Raw genomic sequence first — 22,005 nt, 5'->3', positions numbered from 1 at the left:
CCTCTCCTCTCACCTGTTGCCCCATGTCCCATGTCCCAGGCCCCAGGTCCCTCCTCTGATGCTATTGGTGCTTCTCCGTGTGCTGCAGATCATGCTTCTACCAATGTCCCCCAGTCAGGTACAGATCTCAAAGATAGACTCAGCCCCCAGCATTGACATTGGACAAATGCTTGTCTAACCAGTCTACAAAATTATGCTATGATCGCAACTGGTTGATACGTTTATGAATCAAATTCTTTCCTCCACTCCCTCTTTTCTCTCTTCTCCTTTCCTTCCTTCCTTGTCTTCCGTGTCCTACTATTCTTTCTCTCCCCTCCTCCGGCACTCCCCCCTCACCTTCTCCTCTCATCCCCTATCCGGCCCCTACTCCTGGGCTCTCTCCTGGCCAGCCCTCTCAGACTCAAGTCCCCAATTCCCCCCTCCCAGTACCAGTCACTGCTCGCCTGTCTGTCCAAGAGACAGCTATACAACCTGAGGCAACAAACAGAGAAGGCATTCACTGACAAAGTCCTTATTTTTACAAATGTTATGATGAAAACATGTATTCCCTTCTCATTCTTCACATGAGAACACCTGGCACCTGGCTAGTTGTTTTGGTTGTAACAGTCTTGCAAATTCTAGTTGAATGTAAGAATTGTATGTTAGCATTATATGTTTCCTTCATTCATTGGTCGCTTCACAGGTGTCAAGCCGGTTGCCAAGCCAACTCTCTCGTTCAGATAATCATGTCTAACCAGGTCCTGTTTGTTCCCTTCTAGAGTTTCAGAGGCAGTTGAGCACTCTGACAGAGGAGGAATACAGCTCGGCCACAACTCCCAGTGAGTAAGACCTAATGTAAACACAATGCCATTTAGGAACATCCCTAAATCTATACAACAGGGACAAATCCTAACTTGAGATCCGTGTGCTTAACTTTGCTCAAAACTTCAAATTTATAGGGCACAGTGTTAAAAGCAATTTTTTGTGGCAATATTGCTAAGCAATGTTGCTTGGCAATGGATAGGGGTATGAGACACTGGAGCAATGAGCAACGGGGACATGAATAATAGATGTCATATGAAACGAAGATCAACTTAACTTAATTTCCCCATTTATTTACTCATCTCCTATACCAATATCTGCGCTCTGATTGGAGGATTTGTAAAAGTTGCCCACAAGTTGCTCATTTTCAATGGAAGAATGTTGCAGCAACCATTGATGGCAACATAGCTCGGCAATATTGCATAAAACAATACAGTTGAAGTTGGAAGTTTGGAGTTATTAAAATTCGTTTTACAACTACTCCACAAATGTCTTGTTAACAAACTATAGTTTTGTCAAGTCGGTTTGGACATCTACTTTGTGCATGACTCAAGTAATTTTTCCAACAATTGTTTACAGACAGATCATTTCACTTATAATTCACTGTATCACAATTCCAGTGGGTCAGAAGTTTACATACACTAAGTTGACTGTGCCTTTAAACAGCTTGGAAAATGCCAGAAAATTATGTCATGGCTTTAGAAGCTTCTGATAGGCTAATTGACATCATTTGAGTCAATTGGAGGTGTACCTGTGTACCTACCTCTTTGCTTGACATCATGGGAAAATCAAAAGAAATCAGCCAAGACCTCAGAAATAAATTGACCTCCACAAGTCTGGTTCATCCTTGGGAGCAATTTCCAAACGCCTGAAGGTACCATGTTCATCTGTACAAACAATATTACGCAAGTATAAACACCATGGGACCACGCAGCCATCATACCGCTCAGGAAGGAGACGCGTTCTGTCTCCTGGAGATGAACGTACTTTGGTGCGAAAAGTGCAAATCAATCCCAGAACAACAGCAAAGGACCTTGTGAAGATGCTGGAGGAAAAAGGTACAAAAGTATCTATATCCACAGTAAAACGAGTCCTATACCGACATAACCTGAAAGGCCGCTCAGCAAGGAAGAAGCCACTGCTTCAAAATCGGCAATAAAAAAGCCAGACTACGGTTTGCAACTGCACATGGGAACAAAGATCGTACTTTTTGGAGAAATGTCCTCTGGTCTGATGAAACAAAAATAGAACTGTTTGGCCATAGTGACCATCGTTTGGAGGACCATGTTTGGAGGAAAAAAGGGGAGGCTTGCAAGCCGAAGAACACAATCCCAACCGTGAAGCAAGGGGGTGGCAGCATCATGTTGTGGGGGTGCTTTGCTGCAGGAGGGACTGGTGCACTTCACAAAATAGATGGCATCATGAGGAAGCAAAATTATGTGGATATATTGAAGCAACATCTCAAGACATCAGTCAGGAAGTTAAAGCTTGGTCTCAAATGGGTCTTCCAAATGGACAATGACCCCAAGCATACTTCCAAAGTTGTGGCAAAATGGCTTAAAGACAAAGTCAAGGTATTGGAGTGGCCATCACAAAGCCCTGACCTCAATCCTATAGAAAATGTGTGGGCAGAACTGGAAAAGCGTGTGCGAGCAAGGAGGCCTACAAACCTGACTCAGTTACACCAGCTCTGTGTCAAAGATGTTGTAAGAATTGGACCAAGGTGCAGCGGGAACATGTATGCACATCTTCTTTATTATATAAAAAGAAGGAAAAAACAAACAAACCACGTATACAAACGCAACGACCGACACTAACAGACCTGTCAGGCGAAACATACACTAAACAGGCGACAACTACCCACAAATCCCAATACAAAAACACCCCTATACATAGGACCTTCAATCAGAGGCAACGAGGAACAGCTGCCTCCAATTGAAGGTCCATCAAAACCCTAAACATAGAACTAAAAGGACTAGACTAGAACATAGAAATAACTAACATAGAACATAAACCAACAAACCCCGGAATACATAAACCAAACACCCCTCTACCTAAATACATAGCCCGAACCACATAAAACAAACACCCCCTGCCACGTCCTGACCAAACTACAATAACAAATAACCCCTTTACTGGTCAGGACGTGACACTCTGTCAGCAGGAATGTGCCAAAATTCACCCAACTTATTGTGGGAAGCTTGTAGAAGGCTACCCGACACGTTTGATCCAAGTTAAACAATTTAAAGGCAATGTTACCAAATACTAGTTGAGTGTATGTAAACTTCTGACAAACTGGGAATGTGATGAAAGAAATAAAAGCTGAAATAAATCACTCTCTACTATTATTCTAATATTTCATATTCTTAAAATTAAGTGGTGATCCTAACTGACCTAAGACAGGGAATTTGTAATAGGATTAAATGTAAGGAAGTGTGAAAAACTGAGTTTAAATGTATTTGGCTAAGGTGTATGTAAACTTCCGACTTCAACTGTAGCTAGTGTATCATCAGGGTTGACTTCAGCTTCATGATGTCTTCCTCTGTTATCCCCAGACCCATCAATATCCACACTTGACCCATTGGCTAAGCCCTTTGAGACAACAGTCCATGAGAGAAGGCAGGGGGCATTCTCAATGTTTGGAGTGGAGGTTGTCCAGGCAATGGCAGGGTGAGTAAATTCAAAGGTTGTACAGATATAGACTGGTTGGTTGTTTAGCAACAAAACCGACCTGATGTTGTCTAGCAACAAAACCGACCGGTGGTTGTCTAGCTACAAAACCGACCTGTGGTTGTTTAGCAACAAAACCGACCTGTGGTTGTTTAGCAACAAAACCGCAACTATGGGGCAAAACAGACGGGGTTGGCTTGGAATGTTGACTACATGTAAACTATATTTCATAAACATAAATACATTTGCACAATGAGCACGTGTTGTCTCTAAAATACATAATTACAGTTGTTGGTGAGCTAGCTAGCGAATTTTAGCCATATTAGCATTGAAATGAAATCAGTCAAAACATCTCAAAGACATGGTATCAAGAACAAGATGAAACTAGCTGAAACGAGCCTCTGACGATTCCCCACATGGCAGCTTCTTGTCATTGTTGCTAGCTGTCTGTCCATCCAGAATCACAACAACTCACAAACAACTGCCCCATTGAAGCGTGCTGTCACGAATCCCTCCGGAACTGTGCCAAGCATACTTTACATAATGCCAACTTGCCCAAGGGTATCTAGAGTTCCAGGATTGCCAACCATAGACCAAACGAAGGCAATAGACTGGTCAGTAGATATTAAGTCTCTGTTTTAAGAGGTCACAAATGTAGAATTATTGATGGTCTGTTTAGAGGATGTTGACACAGTCTATCATGATAGTGAAAAGAACAAGGAAATAGTGTCTCTTGCACCGACCTGCCCAAGAGCAGACAGTATTCCTGGCTTTCCCTCTGCACTAGGGCAAGCGCCAACCAAATGACCCAATGTTGGGATAATAAGCCTTTCTGAATCTGAGCCGAGTATGGTTAACCTTCTGCTTACATGCCCTTTAATGGCTAGAGTTTCTGGTTTACCCTCTAAACAGCCAATTAAGTCAGATAATGTTGACTGGCATGTCAATTTTGAAGAGGCCATTGAAGAAAATAACAGTTTGTGGTACAGGCAATGCCATACGAGAACAAAGAACTTACAAATAACATGGTACAGTAGATATGTTACCATCTTGCCCAAAGAAAGCCAGGATTCCTGGCTTCCCTTCTGCACCACAAGCAAATGCTCTTATAGCAGCAAAGGGGGGACCAACTCCATATTAATGCCCATGAAGTGTGGGCTGTAGATCAAAGACCATTCTGGGAAAAAAGACAGAAAGAGATTCCAGCTTTTGGAGTCAGTAGATCCGGCAATGCAAAGGGTATGGCAGCTATATGTGCTTGGTTTCCCTTCAGCACAGCATCCAATTATAGAACCACGAGAGCCAAACATGGTCAGTCCACAAGAGTCAAACATGTTCAGGGACCATGCCTCAGGACTACCTGGCCTGATGACTCCTTGCTGTCCCCAGTCCACCTGGTCGTGCTGCTGCTCCAGTTTCAACTGTTCTGCCTGCGGCTATGGAACCCTGACCTGTTCACCGGACGTGCTACCTTGTACCGGACCTGCTGTTTTCGACTCTCTCTCTCTCTACCGCACCTGCTGTCTCTAACTCCGAATGCTTGACTATGAAAAGCCAACTGACATTTACCCCTGAGGTGCTGACCTGTTGCACCCTCTACAACCACTGTGACTATTATTATTTGACCCAGCTGGTCATCTTTGAACATTTGAACATCTTGGCCATGTTCTGTTATAATCTCCACCTGGCACAGCCAGAAAAGGACTGGCCACCCCTCAGAGCCTGGTTCCTCTCTAGGTCTCTTCATAGGTTTCTGCCATCCTAGGGAGTTTTTCCTAGCCACAATGCTTCTACATCTGCATTGCTTGCTGTTTGGGGTTTTAGGCTGGGTTTCTGTATAGCACTTTGTGACATCAACTGATGTAAAAAGGGCTTTATAAATACATTTGATTGATTGATTGATTCAGCCTTTTGACAATTTACCCAATGGTTACACATGTCTAAAGGATCCCATCTACAAAAACGCTAAGTCAAGAGGATACTCCGATTCAACAGTGGCCTGTGGAGGAGAGGCCATTTTGGGAAAATACACTGAAAGAGAAAACAGTGAAGTCTGGCTCCCGCGCATGATGAATTCAAGAAGGGAATGGTGGCTATGTTGCCATCTTTCCCAAGTGAGGCCATTGCCCCTGGTTTTCCATCGACACATTCTCAAACGCCTCACAAATCTGTCGTTCTGCCCCTGAATAAGGCAGTTAACCCACTGTTCCTAGGCCGTCATTGAAAATAAGAATTTGCTCTTAACTGACTTGCCTAGTGAAATAAAAAAGATTAAAAATCTATGACTGCAAGAAGGAGAGCCATACAGAGCCTAGCTACAAACCTCAACTAACCAAAGCAGTGCTGAATGAGAACAAACAATAATCTGAACATGGCTCAGTGTTTGAGGGGCTCAAAGAGGAGAGGGGCATTCAGATCAGATATGAGGCATAGGAAGAGGAGAGGGGCATTCAGATCAGATATGAGGCATAGGAAGAGGAGAGGGGCATTCAGATCAGATATGAGGCATAGGAAGAGGAGAGGGGCATTCAGATCAGATATGAGGCATAGGAAGAGGAGAGGGGCATTCAGATCAGATATGAGGCATAGGAAGAGGAGAGGGGCATTCAGATCAGATATGAGGCATAGGAAGTGGAGAGGGGCATTCAGATCAGATATGAGGCATAGGAAGAGGAGAGGGGCATTCAGATCAGATATGAGGCATAGGAAGTGGAGAGGGGCATTCAGATCAGATATGAGGAAGTGGGCGTTCTAGAAAAAGGGTGAGTGAGTGGGAGTAGGAGAGCAAACAATTCCAAATCTGCATTATGGCGTTTTTCTAAAACTTTAAAGTACATTTCTATGCCTGTCAGTTGAATTTCAACCCTGTTTTCAGACACTTGCACTCCAGAATGTGGCTCGCCATTCCTACAGACATGCCATTATTCTTGACTGTCAGAGATAGGTGGGTTGTGTTGATTTGCTGCAGGAGTGCAGCTGTTCTTGTTTGGCAGCTTACGATAACGCTTTTGAACCATCTCATCCACATCTGACTGACATTACTGTGCTTTTTGCTCTATTCCTGCAAGGCGCATGCCCTGTGCTCTTTTCCCTCATTTATTTAGTATCTCTCTTCGTGTCGCTCTCTTTCAGCCCTTCGTGTCAGTCTCCCATCCAAGGGGGACAGACATTGCGGTATGGGATGGGAGCAACTGTTGACAATGAGCCAAAAGAAATTTCACACAGCCAAACCACTTGTGAGGTTGTGGCCCTGGCAAAGTGTCAAGTTGTAGAGGACTTGGAGATGATATGTAAGGAAGAAATGGAAGAGGAAGTCATAGAGCATTCTGGGAAGGAAGAGGTTACTGTGGCTAGGCAGGTGGAAGTGTATGAGATGCGGTAAGTGTATAAGGGCCACAGCGCTCAACCTCACTACCTGCCATCATGGTGCTGGTTTAGTAGTGTTGATCTGCATGGTGCTGGTTTAGTAGTGTTGATCTGCATGGTGCTGGTTTAGTAGTGTTGATCTGCAGGGTGCTGGTTTAGTAGTGTTGATCTACATGGTGCTGGTTTAGTAGTGTTGATCTGCATGGTGCTGGTTTAGTAGTGTTGATCTGCATGGTGCTGGTTTAGTAGTGTTGATCTGCAGGGTGCTGGTTTAGTAGTGTTGATCTGCATGGTGCTGGTTTAGTAGTGTTGATCTGCATGGTGCTGGTTTAGTAGTGTTGATCTGCATGGTGCTGGTTTACTAGTGTTGATCTGCAGGGTGCTGGTTTAGTAGTGTTGATCTGCATGGTGTTGCATTTCTATTGCCGTTTTTGGGGTTGGGATTTATAACAACTTAAACAGAGCATTTAGCCCCCTGCAGCAATGGAATAAAATCACATTGTAGAATTTGTGCTTCTAGACTTATTCATTATATTTTCCAATATTTTGCATTCTGAATTTTAATTTGAAGGAATATATAACATTTTGCGAGCAAAGGCTTTGAAAAATGATTTACATTTGATTGTGTTGTGCGTTGTATGGTATTTATGCACCTCTTATCTCGATTTAAATGGTTGCATTATTAACTGTCATTTTTGTGAATAGTCAGAAATAATATTTTTGAGCAAGAGTTTTGGTTTGTGTGTGATAGTTTTAGAACTTTCCATTTGATTGCTTTGTTCTTACTGGAAGACTCTGCTTTCTTAGTTGTCATAATCACCTCTGACTCTGACCATGGTCTCCCCTCTCCTCAGACCTGAAAACATGGTTTCTCTGCCGCCATCATGCCTAAGAGTTGCCAGTGCACCAGGGTTTCTATCCACTCAAGCATCCTGTTCAGAGGCTCAGTTAGAATACTGTCCAGAGGACAATAGCATATTATGGGAGATGCCAAGAAAGGATGGTTCAGAGCTCTCTATCGACAGATCAAAAGAGGAGAGAGACATGGTGAGAGGAATGGCAGATATGGTCTCATCTTGTCCAAGCACTGCCAGCATTCTGGGATTTCCATCTCCACATCTGTCCAAGGAAGTCAAGTTAGAGAGGGAACCTAACATGGCAGATCTGATGCCATCCTGCCCAAGAGTGGCTGGCACACTCAGATTCCCTTCTCTTGAAAGTCAAGTAAAGGAGTGTACAATCGACATTGAGGCCATTTGGGAGAAGCCCCCGAAGGGGAAAAAAAGGATGACCTTTATGTCCACTCCACATTTGGACAGATTAAACGAAGACACAGAGCTAATGAAACACATGGTGGCTCTGGTACCATCATGCCCTACTGCAACAAGTATTCCTGGCTTCCCCTCTGCACCACATCCCAAAGCTGAGGTAGATCCAAGTATATTGAGTCTTGTGCCAGCTTGCCCTAAAGTGTTCAGTCTCCCGGGTTTTGCATCTACTGAGGGGGCTACAACGTTAGAGTGGCTTGTTAACCCAAAGTCTATGTTTGAGCACTTGCAGAAAAATAAGGAGAATAAAGAAGAAAATGATTGTCCAAAATACAGATCGAAAGAACACAGTGAGAAAGTTAAAGCAATGGTTGCTATGGTGTCATGTGGCTCAGACGTATCCATGATTCCTGGCTTCCCCTTTCCACCACATCCAAAAACTGAGGTGGGGCCAAGTAGTGTGAATCTTGTTCCCTCCTGCCATAAAGTTTCTAGTCTCCCTGGTTTTCAATCCATTGAGAAGGATAGGTGGGCAGGGTGGGTTGTTGACCAGAAGCCATTGTTGAAGAGACCACTAAAGGAGAGGAAAGTCATTATTGACAGCTCAAAAGCTGACCAAGAGGAAATGAAAACCAATGTTCCTTTGAGGCTATCATGTCCACACTCTGCAAGGATCCCTGGCTTCCCATCTGTACCACAACCCAATATGATGATTATTTTGCCTGCTTGCTCTAAAGCTTCCAGTGAGGGGGCTACAACATTAGAGTGGCTTGTTGACCCCAAGCCTATGTTTGAGCACTTGCTGAAGAAGAAGAAGAAGGAGGAAGATGATGTTTTTCCAAAAGACAAATCAAAAGAAGACATTCACAAAATGAAACCAGTAGTTGCTTTGGTGCCCTGTTACCCAGAAGCAGCCATCATTCCTGGCTTCCCCTCTTGCGTCCCCTCTGTACCACAACCCAAAGATGTCTGCTTGGGGCAAACTGTAGTCAACCTTCTTCCATCTTGCCCAAAAGTCTCCAGTATTGCAGGTTTCCCATCCCGTCAGCAAACTGACAGAAAATATTGGCACACAGATCCACCCAGAGATCATCAGCCATTATGGGAGAAGCAAATGAAGAAGAAGCAGAAGTTATTGATGGAAATATCAGAAAAAGACAAACAAGGAATGAAAGGAATAGTGGCTCTGGTACCATCATGTCCTACTGCAGCAAGTATTCCTGGCTTCCCCTCTGCACCACATCCCAAAGCTGAGGTAGAGCTAAATATGTTGAGTCTTGAGCTAAATATGTCCAGTCTCCCTGGTTTTGCATACACTGACGGGGCTACAGCATTAGAGTGGCTTGTTGACCCAAAGCCTATGTTTGAGCACTTGAAGAAGAAGAAGGAAGATGAAGAAAACATTCTCCCAAAAGGCATTAGCAAAACGAAGGCAAGGGTTGCTTTGGTGCCATGTTGGCCAGAAGAAGCCAGGATTCCTAGCTTCCGCTCTGCACCACAACCTAAGAGGGAGCTTAATAGTGTGGATCTTGCACGATCTTGCCCCAAAAGCTCCAGTCTCCCAGGTTTCCCATCGACGGCCAAATTCCAGACAGGAGATTGGCACATTGAACAGAAGCCTTTGTTTGAGAAGAAGCTGAAAGATAAGACCGTAATAATCAAAGATAGGTCACCAGAAGACAGAGAAAATAGGGTGTCACTGGCGCCATCTTGCCCATGTGAGAGTCTCACTTCTGGGTTCCCGTCCTTTACACAACTCAAAGCAATAGAAGAACAAACCGTGCTTTCCCTAATGCGAGCTTGTCCAAGTGAATCTAGAGAACCAGGATTACCTTCTAGACAGCCATCTGAATTAGCTCGAACTCAGGGAGAAGAATCTGTGAGTTCTATGCAGCCATTGTGGGAAAAACCATTGAAGGATAATAGGTCAGAGGATATGGTGCTTTCCAAGCCTGACCTAGGCAGTGCAGTTGGAGATGAAAACCTAAAAACTATGCTTGCACTGGCACCATCTTGCCCCGAGGCAGCAAGCATTCCTGGTTTCCCGTCTGCCCCTCCTCACAGTCTAGCGTCTATAGAGGCAAATGGTAAGACGTGTGTGGTTAGGCATGCAATATCTTTTTTTTCCAGTGTCTCGCATTGCAAGTGGAAAGCAACATACTTTGTTTTTTGGTTTGTAAGAGACAAGTATGCAGACAGAGAAGAAAGAGGTTACTGGAGAAGCAGCAGAGTATGTTCTAGATAAGGGGTAAGTGTTTGAGCATATGACTCTCTGCATGGATTGCAGTGGCAGTGGTAGTGAAACATTGCTGCCAGATATTTTAGCTCTGGCAAACCTCTTAAGACTACATGGCGTGTTTGGTCATTTTACGTGGTGTGATGCTCTGCATCTGAGATGTGTTTTAGGTCTGTGAACCTGTTACATGGAGATAATATATTATAGAGTGATATTCTTACTAAATTTGTGACGGATGAGTTGTTGTGGTGCATGCCAATAACTGTGTGTTTTTCTGTGTGTAGCATGGATTCTGTAGGGATGTTCTTTTCATTGTTCACCTCTCATGTTAGTGTCCTCGACAGCCCACAAATAGAGAAAATCCCATCTGAGGAATCTGAGGAGATCCAGAAGTCCTCTGCAGTGTTAGAACCAGAACTAGTCTTAGGATGGGAGGTGTTGGAGGCTGAGGGGTCTGTGGCAGAGAAGCAGCAGGAGGCCTCTGGCCTAGTACAGACCATTGTGGGTGTCTTCTCCAGAGGGTAAGTGGGAGATTGTAGGCTCCTATGTAGCACGGCAAAGTGTGTGGTGTGTTCTGTAGATTCTTAGTCTAATTGTCACCAGTGTCACCCTCATGTTCACTAGTTTATTTATATTCATGTTTGCATATAATGGCATTTTCTATTTTTGATCTTCATCGTTGATTTAACAAATCCTGTTTTGGTCAAATCAAGTAACAACTCTCACATACAATTAATAAAATTGATGGATTGAAGTTTGAATAATGTGGGTTTAATCTCTCAGATTTTTAAATGTGTTGAGACTTTTTATATGGTTTTGAATGCTCCGAATGTTTACCATGTCTGTTTTAAAGCTCAGTCCCTCAATTACAGTAAGTAATCCCTCTCTCACAGTTATGAAACAGTAGCAGCCATGTTGGGTCCGTCTGGCTCCTCTCCAACAGAAGATGCAGTCCCATCAGAGAGCTCCTCTGAACCTGTCCCAGATACATCTACCCTGGCCCAGGAAGCATTGTCTGGAAAGGCACCGCACCTTGAGGGTGAAACCAAAAAAACAATTGAACTCCCAACCACCGTTGAGCCATGCTTGTTGAATCTGGAAGACAAACAGTCAATGAGTGAGGCAATGAGACAAGACACTGAGGATGGGTTTGTTAAAGTCCTAAGCAGTATGAGAAAATGGGCGTCATTAACGGAGGCGGAACTTACTGAGATCTCCAGAGGAAAATTTGTGGTAACTGGGGAAGAGGAGATTTACCTTGACTTGTGGGCGCAAATAGGGGAGAAATCAACATTAAAAGCACAGGACTCTGGACAGATAACAGGTTATGTTGACATTTCTTCAGCCATGTCACCTATCGAGACAGAATTATCAACTTCATTACACCTGGACAAGGGGTGAGTGTCCTGGCAGCAAACCGGTGTCTGAACTATTTGGCTGCACTGCTTGAAAATACAAATGAGGAATTAAGTCATAACATTGTCTTTCGTTCGCATAATGTTTGGCTCAGCCATGCTTGCTACTCAGTGAACTGTGATGGACAAGTCTACAGTATGTGTCAAATTTAAGCTCCGTCTTGATGTTTAAGGCACTTGTTTGTGGGCCCAGGTGTTCTAATGTTAACTAAGGTCTTCAGTGTTTCTGTGTACTGTTTATGCTGCTACCTATGTCATGCATGTTTGTCTTGTAAAGAAAAACCTGTGGCTTTTTGTTAGTTATAATCAGTCAATGTGTTGAGTTTTTCTACATCTGGAACGTTTCTCCAGCTCAGTGGAGTGAGATATGTAATCGGTGCTGTGAGGTGTGCCAGCTTGTGGAATGTGAGGGGTTGCTTTACTGATATTATCATTTCAAAAGTAATTTAATAGAATGTAATTCTATAGCAAGATCTGAGCCATGATATTTTCTCACCTTTTATTTTTTTTAACCTTAAGCACCCAACATGCAAGCACAGAGGAAGCCTCTGCCCCTACCTCACAACCTTCTACAGACAAGTTGCTGTTAGAGGACAAGGCTCAAGAACATATAGTACCCATCCCAGATAAACCCTCTGATCAGACACTCACCTCAGATGAAACACAATCAGAAGTTGCCGCTATTGTCGCTGGCCAGGCTGTCCCTGCACAGGTAACAACTGAACTGGTCGCTCCTCATCATGCAAAGAAACGAGACGGTAGTCTTCCTCCAGAAACTCAACAGGAAGCTGATGATCAAGGGATTGTATTTAAGGTAGTCCCTTCACGGCCTCCAAGGAGAAAAGACTGTCTCACTTCAGAGCGCAAACAGAAATCTGAGAATGTATCTGTACAGAAGAGGAGAGGAGACCATAGTCTTTCGACAGAACCTCTAAAGGAAGATGATGGCCAGAAGGGTTTCACTACCCAAGCACCAGCTGAGATGGTACCATCACATCCTGGTAGGAAAATAGATTGTTGTCTTTCAACAGAGCCTCAACAAAAAACTGATGCCCCTGTCCAGGTGCCCACTGAACTGGTCCCTCCTCGCCATACTAAGACAAGCCTCACTAAAGAGACACCACAGGAAACCGGCGTTATCCCAGCTCCACGCACAAGGGGAACCTATAGTGCTTCCAGTGCAGCACGTTCACAGAAACCTGGCCAGGTAGCCACTGAAATGATTCTACCATGGCCTGTGAAGAAACAAGACAGCTTCACTCCAGAGCCATCTCAGAAAGCTGATGAGCCAGAGAATCTGATTGCCCAGGTAGTCGCTAAGCTGATTCCACCTCAACGCACCAGGAAAGCATCTCTCTCTTCCGAACCGCGACAGAAAGCTGACGATTTAAAGACTGCTACTGGTCAGGCCACAATTGTTCCCCTAACTCCATATCATGTACCTACAGAGTCATACCCCGACTTTGGTGTGGGAGAGACTGCCCCCCTCTCGATCATCAGAAAAATAGCCCCGCCCAGGCGCAGCAAGAAACCTCATTCTCCCCCAGTGGAATCAAGCAAAGCAGAGGATGGCGCAGATGAAGCTATGGCTTTAGAGGCCCTGAATGCTGCCAACCAGGGGTCTACAGCTCCAGCCCAGATAGAGGATCTTATGATAGACTCCTTTGTAAAGGTTGAGGCGGAGAAGCAGTCTCCGGAAGTCACAGGCTCATTTGAAAAGGTTGAGGTGGAGAAGCAGTCTCCGGAATTGACAGAAACATCCACTGAGTCACTTGAAGATGAGCCAGCTCAGAAGGCCTCACCAGAAGTCACAGACTCATTTGAAAACGTTGAGGTGGAGAAGCAGACCTTGGAAGTGACTGAAACAGCCAATGATTCACTTGAAGATGAGCCAGCTCAAAAGGCCTCAACAGAGGACACTGCACCAGGAGTAAAGATGGAAGGCAAGCAGGAGATCATTCCAGTCCCAAAGCCTCGTGGGAAACGAGACCCAACCCCACCTGTCCAAACAGATGCTACCCTACCAAAGACCTGGCATGCCTCTATTGGGGATAACACCCAGTCTATCAGAGATGGAGGACAGTCACCTGCAGCCTCTGGGCTGGTACCACCTCAACGCAATAAGAGGAGCAGTAGTCTTCCTCCCGTACCCCCTGGTGGCCAGCTTGCAGCATCTGGGGAAGTGGTGGTTGCTCCTCTGCGTAAAAGGAGGAGTAAACTAAACATAGAACAATTGAGCATGCCTGTTAGAGTTACCCGCTCTAAAAAATGCCTTAGTTCCTCTTTTTCTGATGGAAATCCTCCAATGGACTTCTCATTCACCAGCCAGACAGACTCCCTTGAGGGCTCGCTGTCTCTCTCTCAGGAAGACAAACAAGACACCAGCCAGGAAGCTACAGAAGGTTCAATATCATTAACCTCAAACATGGCCTTCGAAGGGAGCTTTGTCACAATTTCTCGCTCAGAGGAGATGTCACCAGAAGTACAACTCTGTGAGAAGGGACTGGAGGAGAGCGGGGAGAGCTGGATCTTCACAGAAACCACTATGGTCACCGAGGCCTTCACAGAAACTGCTATGGTCAGTAAGTTCTTCGTAGACACTGTAAGAGAGGACATTGAGAGGGGTTCAGGGGCAGAGGCTGTCTTTGAGAAGGGACTGGAGGAGAGCATGGAAAGCTTGACCTTTACAGATACCACCATGGTCACTCAGGCCTTCACAGAAAGCCCTATGGTCACTGAGTTTTTTAAAGACATTGTAATCAAGGATATTGAGAGAGGTTCAGAGGCAGAAGTGCTTGACACGACCTCTCCAACCACCGGTACACCAGCTGAGGACGACTGGTTACATGTTGAGGGAGCCAAAGAGACAGAGCAGTTGGAGGTAGAGAGCAAAGACATGTGGGGTGAAGAGATGGACTTTGGCTTTGAGTCAGTAGACATATCTGCTGGTGGCTTAGATGAGGAGAGGTATGTTATGTTGAGTTGGACACGCATGTGCAATACAGTGGTTGATTGACGCGTGGCCATTTTTGAGTACATTTACATATAGTTGTTGATAATTCTGTGTGACTAGAATGCTTTTATGAAAGGAAACTGATTGATAAAATGCCATATATTTAATCCTTTACCATTAGAAATGTGTTGCTACTAACTGTTAGAACTAAACATCCAGATTATGCTGTGTAGTCAGGTCATATTAAATCCCTGTCTTTCTCTTTTTAGGCAGCAGGGGGCAGCAGACGAGCCAACAACGCCTAAAGGCAGACCTGTAAACTCTCAGGAAATGGGTCTAGGCAGTGCTGCTTCCCCAGAAGTATGTTATTTATAGTCTATCAGCTGACCAATCCTCCACCATCATTTTGTATCAGTGACCTTTGAAAGGAAATTCTGAATCATAACTGTCTGTTTTGTCAATGACAAAAACAAAACTGAAGTGCCACCTATATTTTACTCTGAATTGACCTATTATATCTGATGTAATTTGTTGTGTTAGGGCCTCATGGCCAGTCCTGGCCTTGTTACCTCCAGCCAATCCCTACTGGAGTGGTGTCAGGAAGTCATCAAAGAACACAAGGGGGTCAAGATCACCAACTTCAGCACGTCCTGGAGGAACGGGCTGGCCTTCTGTGCCCTGCTACACCACTTCCACCCGGACAGGATGTAGGTACCCCCTCTGTGACGCATTTAGACATAAACATGAGCAGGCATTGTGTTATGGCTTGTTTAACCTTTAAAAATGACATCATCATTTTTGTGTTAACTTGTTTCCTGTTCTTGTAGTGTGTATTGATTCTCTATTTCTTTGCTGCTTAGAAACTTTGAGATGCTGGACCCTTATGACATCAAGCGCAACAACAAGAAGGTAGTTTGTTTTCTTTATGTTATCTCATCATGTCATAATCACTATCAACAGCCAGGCCTTAAATGTGACCATCAATTGGTTAACTGCTGAATATTTTCCCCACCCAACCCATCTTCTCTCATTTCCCCCCAGGCCTTCGACGGTTTCGCAGAGTTGGGCATCTCTCGGCTGATAGAGCCCTCGGACATGGTCCTCCTGGCCGTGCCTGACCGCCTCATCGTCATGACCTACCTCAACCAGATCCGCACCTACTTCACGGGCCAGGAGCTGAGTGTGCTGCACATCGAGGCGGACAGCAGTGAGTCCAGTTACGGCATGGCCGGGGAGAGCCGGGAGGGCCCCGACCCGGAGGCCGCCGCACGCTACTGTCAACGGGTCCAAGATGAGGCCTTCACAATGGAGACCAATGTGGGCGCTGCAGAGAAGGCGGATAGTGACACTAAGGAGGGCACCAATAGGGAAGTGGTCCCACTCCCTAGAACCAAACGGCTGCAGGCTGCAGGGGAAGCAGGAGGGGCCCAAGCCCCCGTCGTACCCCCCAGGACACATTTTTTATCTGCCAAGTCTGGGTTCTCCCACCTAAAGGATGCAGATCTGGTTAAGAAACGGCGGTCACAACGCAGGTCAATAGACGAGGCAGACTCAACCGAGGTCAGTGGCCTACGACCTCTCTCTCTCTTCACTTTCTCTCCCTCTCATCCCCCCTCTTTGTCTCTTTTTCTCTCTCTCTCTCTCTCTCTCTCTCTCTCTCTCTCTCTCTCTCTCTCTCTCTCTCTCTCTCTCTCTCTCTCTCCACTTTCTCTCCCTCTCATCCCCCCTCTTTGTCTCTTTTTCTCTCTCTCTCTCTCTCTCTCTCTCTCCACTTTCTCTCCCTCTCATCCCCCCTCTTTGTCTCTATCTCTTTCTCTCTCTCTCTCTCTCCACTCTCTGCCACTTAATCTCTCTGTGAGTGATTGCTTTGTTGTAGTTACAGGTTGCTACAGCACAGGAAGAGAGTGGAGCTGACAGAATAAAATCAGAAACAGGTACATGCAGTGTATTGATTTTGTATGATGTGTTCTGAGTTCACGCACGCACGCACACACACACACTACACACACACACACACATACATACATACATACATACATACATACATACATACATACATACATACATACATACATACATACATACATACATACATACCGAGTCCCCAGTTTCCCAGTTACTTTATGATTGTGAACCACCGAGAAGAGGAGAGATGGAGGAGAGGAGAGATGGAGAAGAGGAGAGATGGAGGAGAGATGGAGAGATGGAGGAGAGGAGAGATGGAGAAGAGGAGAGATGGAGAGATGGAGAAGAGGAGAGATGGAGAAGAGGAGAGATGGAGGGGAGGAGAGGAGAGATGGAGGAGAGGAGAGATGGAGGAGAGGAGAGATGGAGGAGAGGAGAGATGGAGGAGAGGAGAGATGGAGGAGAGGAGAGATGGAGGAGAGGAGAGATGGAGAGATGGATAGAGAGGAGAGATAGATAGATAGATAGATAGATAGATAGATAGATAGATAGATAGATAGATAGATAGATAGATAGATAGATAGAGAGGAGAGAGATAGATGGAGAGGAGAGGAGAGGGGAGAGGAGAGAGAGTACAGACACAAGTCACAGTTTTTGTTGTACTTGGCTCATCCATCCCCTGAGCATTGACTCACTCTAATTACTTTGATGGGTTCCTGTCGTTAGGATTAGAGTCCTTAGCCTATCAAACTGTTAGTTTCCTCCTGTCATCACAGTCTAGTTTGCCACTTTGATGCTCTTCCAGTAATTGGAGCTACTGCATAATGTTGCTGTGTATCTCATTACGCTGTGTGTGTGTGTGTGTGTGTGTGTGTGTGTGTGTGTGTGTGTGTGTGTGTGTGTGTGTGTGTGTGTGTGTGTGTGTGTGTGTGTGTGTGTGTTTCATATAGGAAGGACAGCTGGTGAAGAAGGACGATCGGCTGAGGAGGTCTGTCACTTTCACAAGTCGCTGTCTGCCACTGTCATAAACACTGGAAATACCAATGTTCTGTATCAGAAAGAAGTATCATTCTCTCTCTCTGTGTGTGTGTGTGTGTGTGTGTGTGTGTACAGGACACCAGCCAGTATGTGCTGAGGGAGATGCAGGCCCTAGAGTTTGAACAGAAGCACATTGACAGCAGGGCAGACATCGTGGAAAGGCAACTACGGCAACTGATGGAGTCAGGTGAGAGAGGGATGGAGAAAGAGAAAGAAAAATACCCTTGAATAAAGCGTATCTTTATAATGATGCCCCCTCTGTCTCCGTACATGTAGGTAGTGAGAAGATGCAGGAGGAGAAGCTCATCCAGGAGTGGTTCACTCTGGTCAACAAGAAGAATGCCCTGATCAGGAGACAAGACCAACTACAGCTACTGTAAGATCCACCATCTCCACCGTGTTCTCCACCGTTACCTAGTGCTTTAAACAACACTGTTTCTTTTTTTTATTTAACCTTTATTTAACTAGGGAAGTCAGTTAATAACAAATTCTTATGTACAATGACGGCCTACACCGGCAAAACTCGGACGACACTGGGCCAATTGTGTACTTCCCTATGGGACTCCCAATCATGGCCGGTTGTGATACAGCCTGGAATCAAACCAGGGTGTTTGTAGTGACGCCTCAAGCACTGAGATGCAGTGCCTTAGACCACAGCGCCGCTCGGGAGCCCTAAACACTGACATATTATAGACACATTACATTGATCTAACCACAAGGCATTCTGCTCCACAGGCAAGAAGAGCAGGACCTGGAAATGAGGTTTGAGATGCTGAACCGAGAGCTGAGAGACATGATGGCTATTGAAGGTAAGACTACAGTACCAATATACTGAACTACAAGACCCATGATGCCACTCTATTCTATGATTCAGCTCATTACTGTGGTCATAGTGACACTACAAACCATACAATAACAAAAATATCTCTGCAAAGGAAATTAGAATAGTGTGCTGTTGCATATGGCAGTGTTAGGTTCTAATTTCTGGTACAATGGACTGACTCAGAGAAAAACTCAAACTAGACTTATGCAACACACTGTGTGTTTCAGTTGCAGAGCACACACATGCAGCGCACACAAACATACACTGACAGTGTCAACTGCAAAGCGCCCCCACACCATCACACCTTTTCCTCCGTGATTCACGGTGGGAACCACACATGAGGAGATCATTTACATTTTACATTTTAGTCATTTAGCAGATGGCTTTGAGGGTGACCAGTGAGATATACCTGCTGGAGCGCGTGCTACGGGTGGGTGCTGCTATGGTGACCAGTGAGCTGAGATAAGGTGGGGCTTTACCTAGCAAAGGCTTATAGATGACCTGGAGCCAGTGGGTTTGGCAACGAGTATGAAGCGAGGGCCAGCCAACGAGAGCGTACAGTTCGCAGTGGTGGGTAGTATATGGGGCTTTGCTGACAAAACGGATGGCACTGTGATAGACTGCATCCAGTTTGTTGAGTAGAGTGTTGGAGGCTATTTTGTAAATGACATCGCCGAAGTCAAGGATCCGTAGGATAGTCAGTTTTACGAGGGTATGTTTGGCAGCATGAGTGAAGGATGCTTTGTTTGCGAAATAGGAAGCCGATTCTAGATTTAATTTTGGATTGGAGATGCTTGATGTGAGTCTGGAAGGAGAGTTTACAGTCTAACCAGACACCTAGGTATTTGTAGTTGTCCACATATTCTAAGTCAGAACCGTCCAGAGTAGTGATGCTGGATGGGCGGGCAGGTGTGGGCAGCGATCGGTTGAAGAGCATGCATTTAGTTTTTCTTGCATTTAAGAGTAGTTGGAGGCCACGGAAGGAGAGTTGTATGCCATTGACTCTTGTCTGGAGGTTACTTAACACAGTGTCCAAAGAAGGGCCAGAAGTATACAGAATGGTGTCGTCTGCGTAGAGGTGGATCAGAGAATCACCAGCAGCAAGAGCAACATCATTGATGTATACCGAGAAGAGAGTCGGCCCGAGGATTGAAACCTGTGGCACCCCCATAGAGGCTGCCAGAGGTCCGGACAACAGGCCCTCCGATTTGACACACTGAACTCTATCAGAGAAGTAGTTGGTGAACCAGACGAGGCAGTCATTTAAGAAACCAAGGCTGTTGAGTCTGCCGATAAGAATGTGGTGATTGACGGAGTCGAAAGCCTTGGCCAGGTCGATGAATACAGCTGCACAGTATTGTCTCTTATCGATGGCGGTTATGATATCGTTTATTACCTTGAGCGTGGCTGAGGTGCACCCATGACCAGCTCGGAAACCAGATTGCATAGCGGAGAAGGTACGGTGGGATTCGAAATGGTCTACTGCCGTCCGCTAGATAATTACACCTCTCATACACAAAGAGCTTAAACCTAACACTACTTTCAATCTCTAAGAATATATAGAAACTGTATATTCATTCTAAGAGTATATAATGATATAAAACAGTGAAGATGTATAAGAACCGTAATTTATGATCTGTCAGCTCCAACCACAGACACATGGCTCCTATTCAACTCTTATGGACTCATTCTGGCACTCAGAGACAGCCCCCCTTTGTACTTTCCCTCTGCCCAAATAGAATGATCTATGAGCATTGTATCTAACCCATGTTTACTACTGCTAGGCTCATTTAGAATTAGAAACAGATAGTCTCCAACAGCAGTAAACTTTGGACGTGATTGACTCACACAATTAATGTCTGTTTCGTAAAGTCAGACTTCCCAACTATGCCGTGGTATCTGTCCACCTGCTGGTTTGAGGAAGTGATCCTTTCTTTAATTACATCATTTATTGTAATTCTTTGTTTACTTCCAGTTGAATCATGAGGGTATAGTTTAAAATGAAACACATTGCAATAAAAAGCTGGTCATGGAACTCAATTGCACGTTGGCAAAGCAACAACTGTCTTCTCTACTCTGTACCACCCTCAATCTCTTACCGCTCTCTCCCTCTCTTCCTCTCCTCCGCTCTCTCCCTCTCTCCTTCGCTCACTGTCTCCCTCTCTTCCTCTCTCTCTCCCTCACTTCCTGTCCTCCGCTCACTCTCTCCATCTCTTCTTCTCCTCCACTCACTCTCTCCCTCTCTGCTATCTTCCTTTCTCCCTCTCTTCCTCTCTGCTCTCTCTCTTCCTCTCTCTTCCCTTCTTCCTCTCTGCTCTCTCTCTTCCTCTCTCCCTCTCTTCCCCTCCCTTTTTCCTGTCCTCCAGAGTGGCAGAAGACAATGGCCCATAAACACAGGGAGCAGCTGCTACTGCAGGAGCTGGTGTCTCTGGTCAACCTGAGGGACGAGCTGGTCCACGACATGGACGCCAAGGAGAAAGGGTGAGACAGCCAGGGATGCATCCCAAATGGTACCCTATTCCCTATATAGTGCACTACTTTCGACTAAAGCCTAATTGGCCCCTGGTAAAAAAGTAGTGCACGATATAGGGAATTGGGTGCCATTTGGGATGCATCCTATGGCCCAGCTGAGTCACACACGCTGAATACACACAGCAAACACAGACGCTCATCTGGGAGGACGGTATGCTATGGGGTGAATGAGATGTCAGGTGTCTCTGTGAGTTTTGTCTTCCTCTGCCACACAGTTGAACCTAAGTCTGAGAGAGGGACTGTTTGCTATGGGACTACTGTTCTAGCAGGTCTCTACCTGTTCTCTGCGCCTAGGGCTCTGGAGGAGGACGAGAGGCTGGAGAGAGGCCTGGAGCAGAGACGCAGGAAGTACAGCAAGAAGAGCAAGCAGGAGAAGTGTGCACTGCAGTGAGGCCTGGCGTTGGACACACCTGAACCAGGCAGCCCAGTGGAAGGTCACACCTGAACCAGGCAGCCCAGTGGAAGGTCACACCTGAACCAGGCAGCCCAGTGGAAGGTCACCTGGATGCACATTGGGACTAAAGTTGTATGTGTGTGGATCATGACATCAACACTGCATGGAAGAGACTGAGAACTGTGTTATGGGACTGCACTAAGAGGACATAAAACAATGTTTACGCCCCTCTCTATGATATGACTGAGCCTCATTGCAACCTATGACTGGTTGTCAACAGTCACCCTGCTCTTCAGATTGTGTTTTGATTGGATATAAGTTTAGTTTTTTTGTGCCTAGTGTGTGTGTACTGTTAGGTTTTAATTTTTAGTAAATAACTCATGGACACTAGAGAAGCTTAACCAAGTTTAATTCTTCCCAAAGGGTCGACACGGCTGTAATTCAGACACAGACATGGCTTCCCCCATGGTGGTATTCATACCCCACTATGGGTGGTGTCTCCACCTTATCGCTAAACATTGCGTCATTCTTGCTAAGCAGGAAGCTAAGTGATATGAGTCTTCAATGGTTTCACCCAGTGTGTGTGTGTGTGTGTGTGTGTGTG

At 45.4% G+C, this 22,005-nt stretch overlaps 1 protein-coding gene across 8 annotated transcripts in view; it reads left to right on the top strand.

The window, feature by feature from the left end:
• LOC115198142 (EH domain-binding protein 1-like protein 1) overlaps positions 1-21,791 on the top strand; it is a 53,719-nt gene extending 31,928 nt beyond the window's left edge. For 3 of the 8 annotated variants that reach the window (XM_029759860.1, XM_029759864.1, XM_029759863.1), the window contains 19 exons: positions 759-818; positions 3,357-3,471; positions 6,604-6,849; positions 7,692-10,192; positions 10,287-10,353; positions 10,674-10,862; positions 11,235-11,738; positions 12,276-14,723; positions 14,979-15,069; positions 15,250-15,416; positions 15,570-15,618; positions 15,751-16,269; positions 16,586-16,643; positions 17,565-17,602; positions 17,728-17,839; positions 17,929-18,028; positions 18,388-18,461; positions 20,842-20,956; positions 21,302-21,791. In XM_029759860.1, the coding sequence (XP_029615720.1) occupies positions 759-818; positions 3,357-3,471; positions 6,604-6,849; positions 7,692-10,192; positions 10,287-10,353; positions 10,674-10,862; positions 11,235-11,738; positions 12,276-14,723; positions 14,979-15,069; positions 15,250-15,416; positions 15,570-15,618; positions 15,751-16,269; positions 16,586-16,643; positions 17,565-17,602; positions 17,728-17,839; positions 17,929-18,028; positions 18,388-18,461; positions 20,842-20,956; positions 21,302-21,398 (7,550 nt within the window). In that variant the 3' untranslated portion in view covers positions 21,399-21,791. The remainder of the gene's footprint in view (positions 1-758; positions 819-3,356; positions 3,472-6,603; positions 6,850-7,691; positions 10,193-10,286; positions 10,354-10,673; positions 10,863-11,234; positions 11,739-12,275; positions 14,724-14,978; positions 15,070-15,249; positions 15,417-15,569; positions 15,619-15,750; positions 16,270-16,585; positions 16,644-17,564; positions 17,603-17,727; positions 17,840-17,928; positions 18,029-18,387; positions 18,462-20,841; positions 20,957-21,301) is intronic. The other 5 variants (XR_003879182.1, XM_029759861.1, XM_029759862.1 and 2 more) reach the window with 5 other exon arrangements.
• The last annotated feature ends 214 nt before the right edge of the window (positions 21,792-22,005 follow it).

Source organism: Salmo trutta, chromosome 8 (assembly GCF_901001165.1).
Source record: "Salmo trutta chromosome 8, fSalTru1.1, whole genome shotgun sequence".
Classification (NCBI taxonomy): Eukaryota; Metazoa; Chordata; class Actinopteri; order Salmoniformes; family Salmonidae; genus Salmo; species Salmo trutta.
This window is presented reverse-complemented; position numbering and strand designations above follow the sequence as displayed.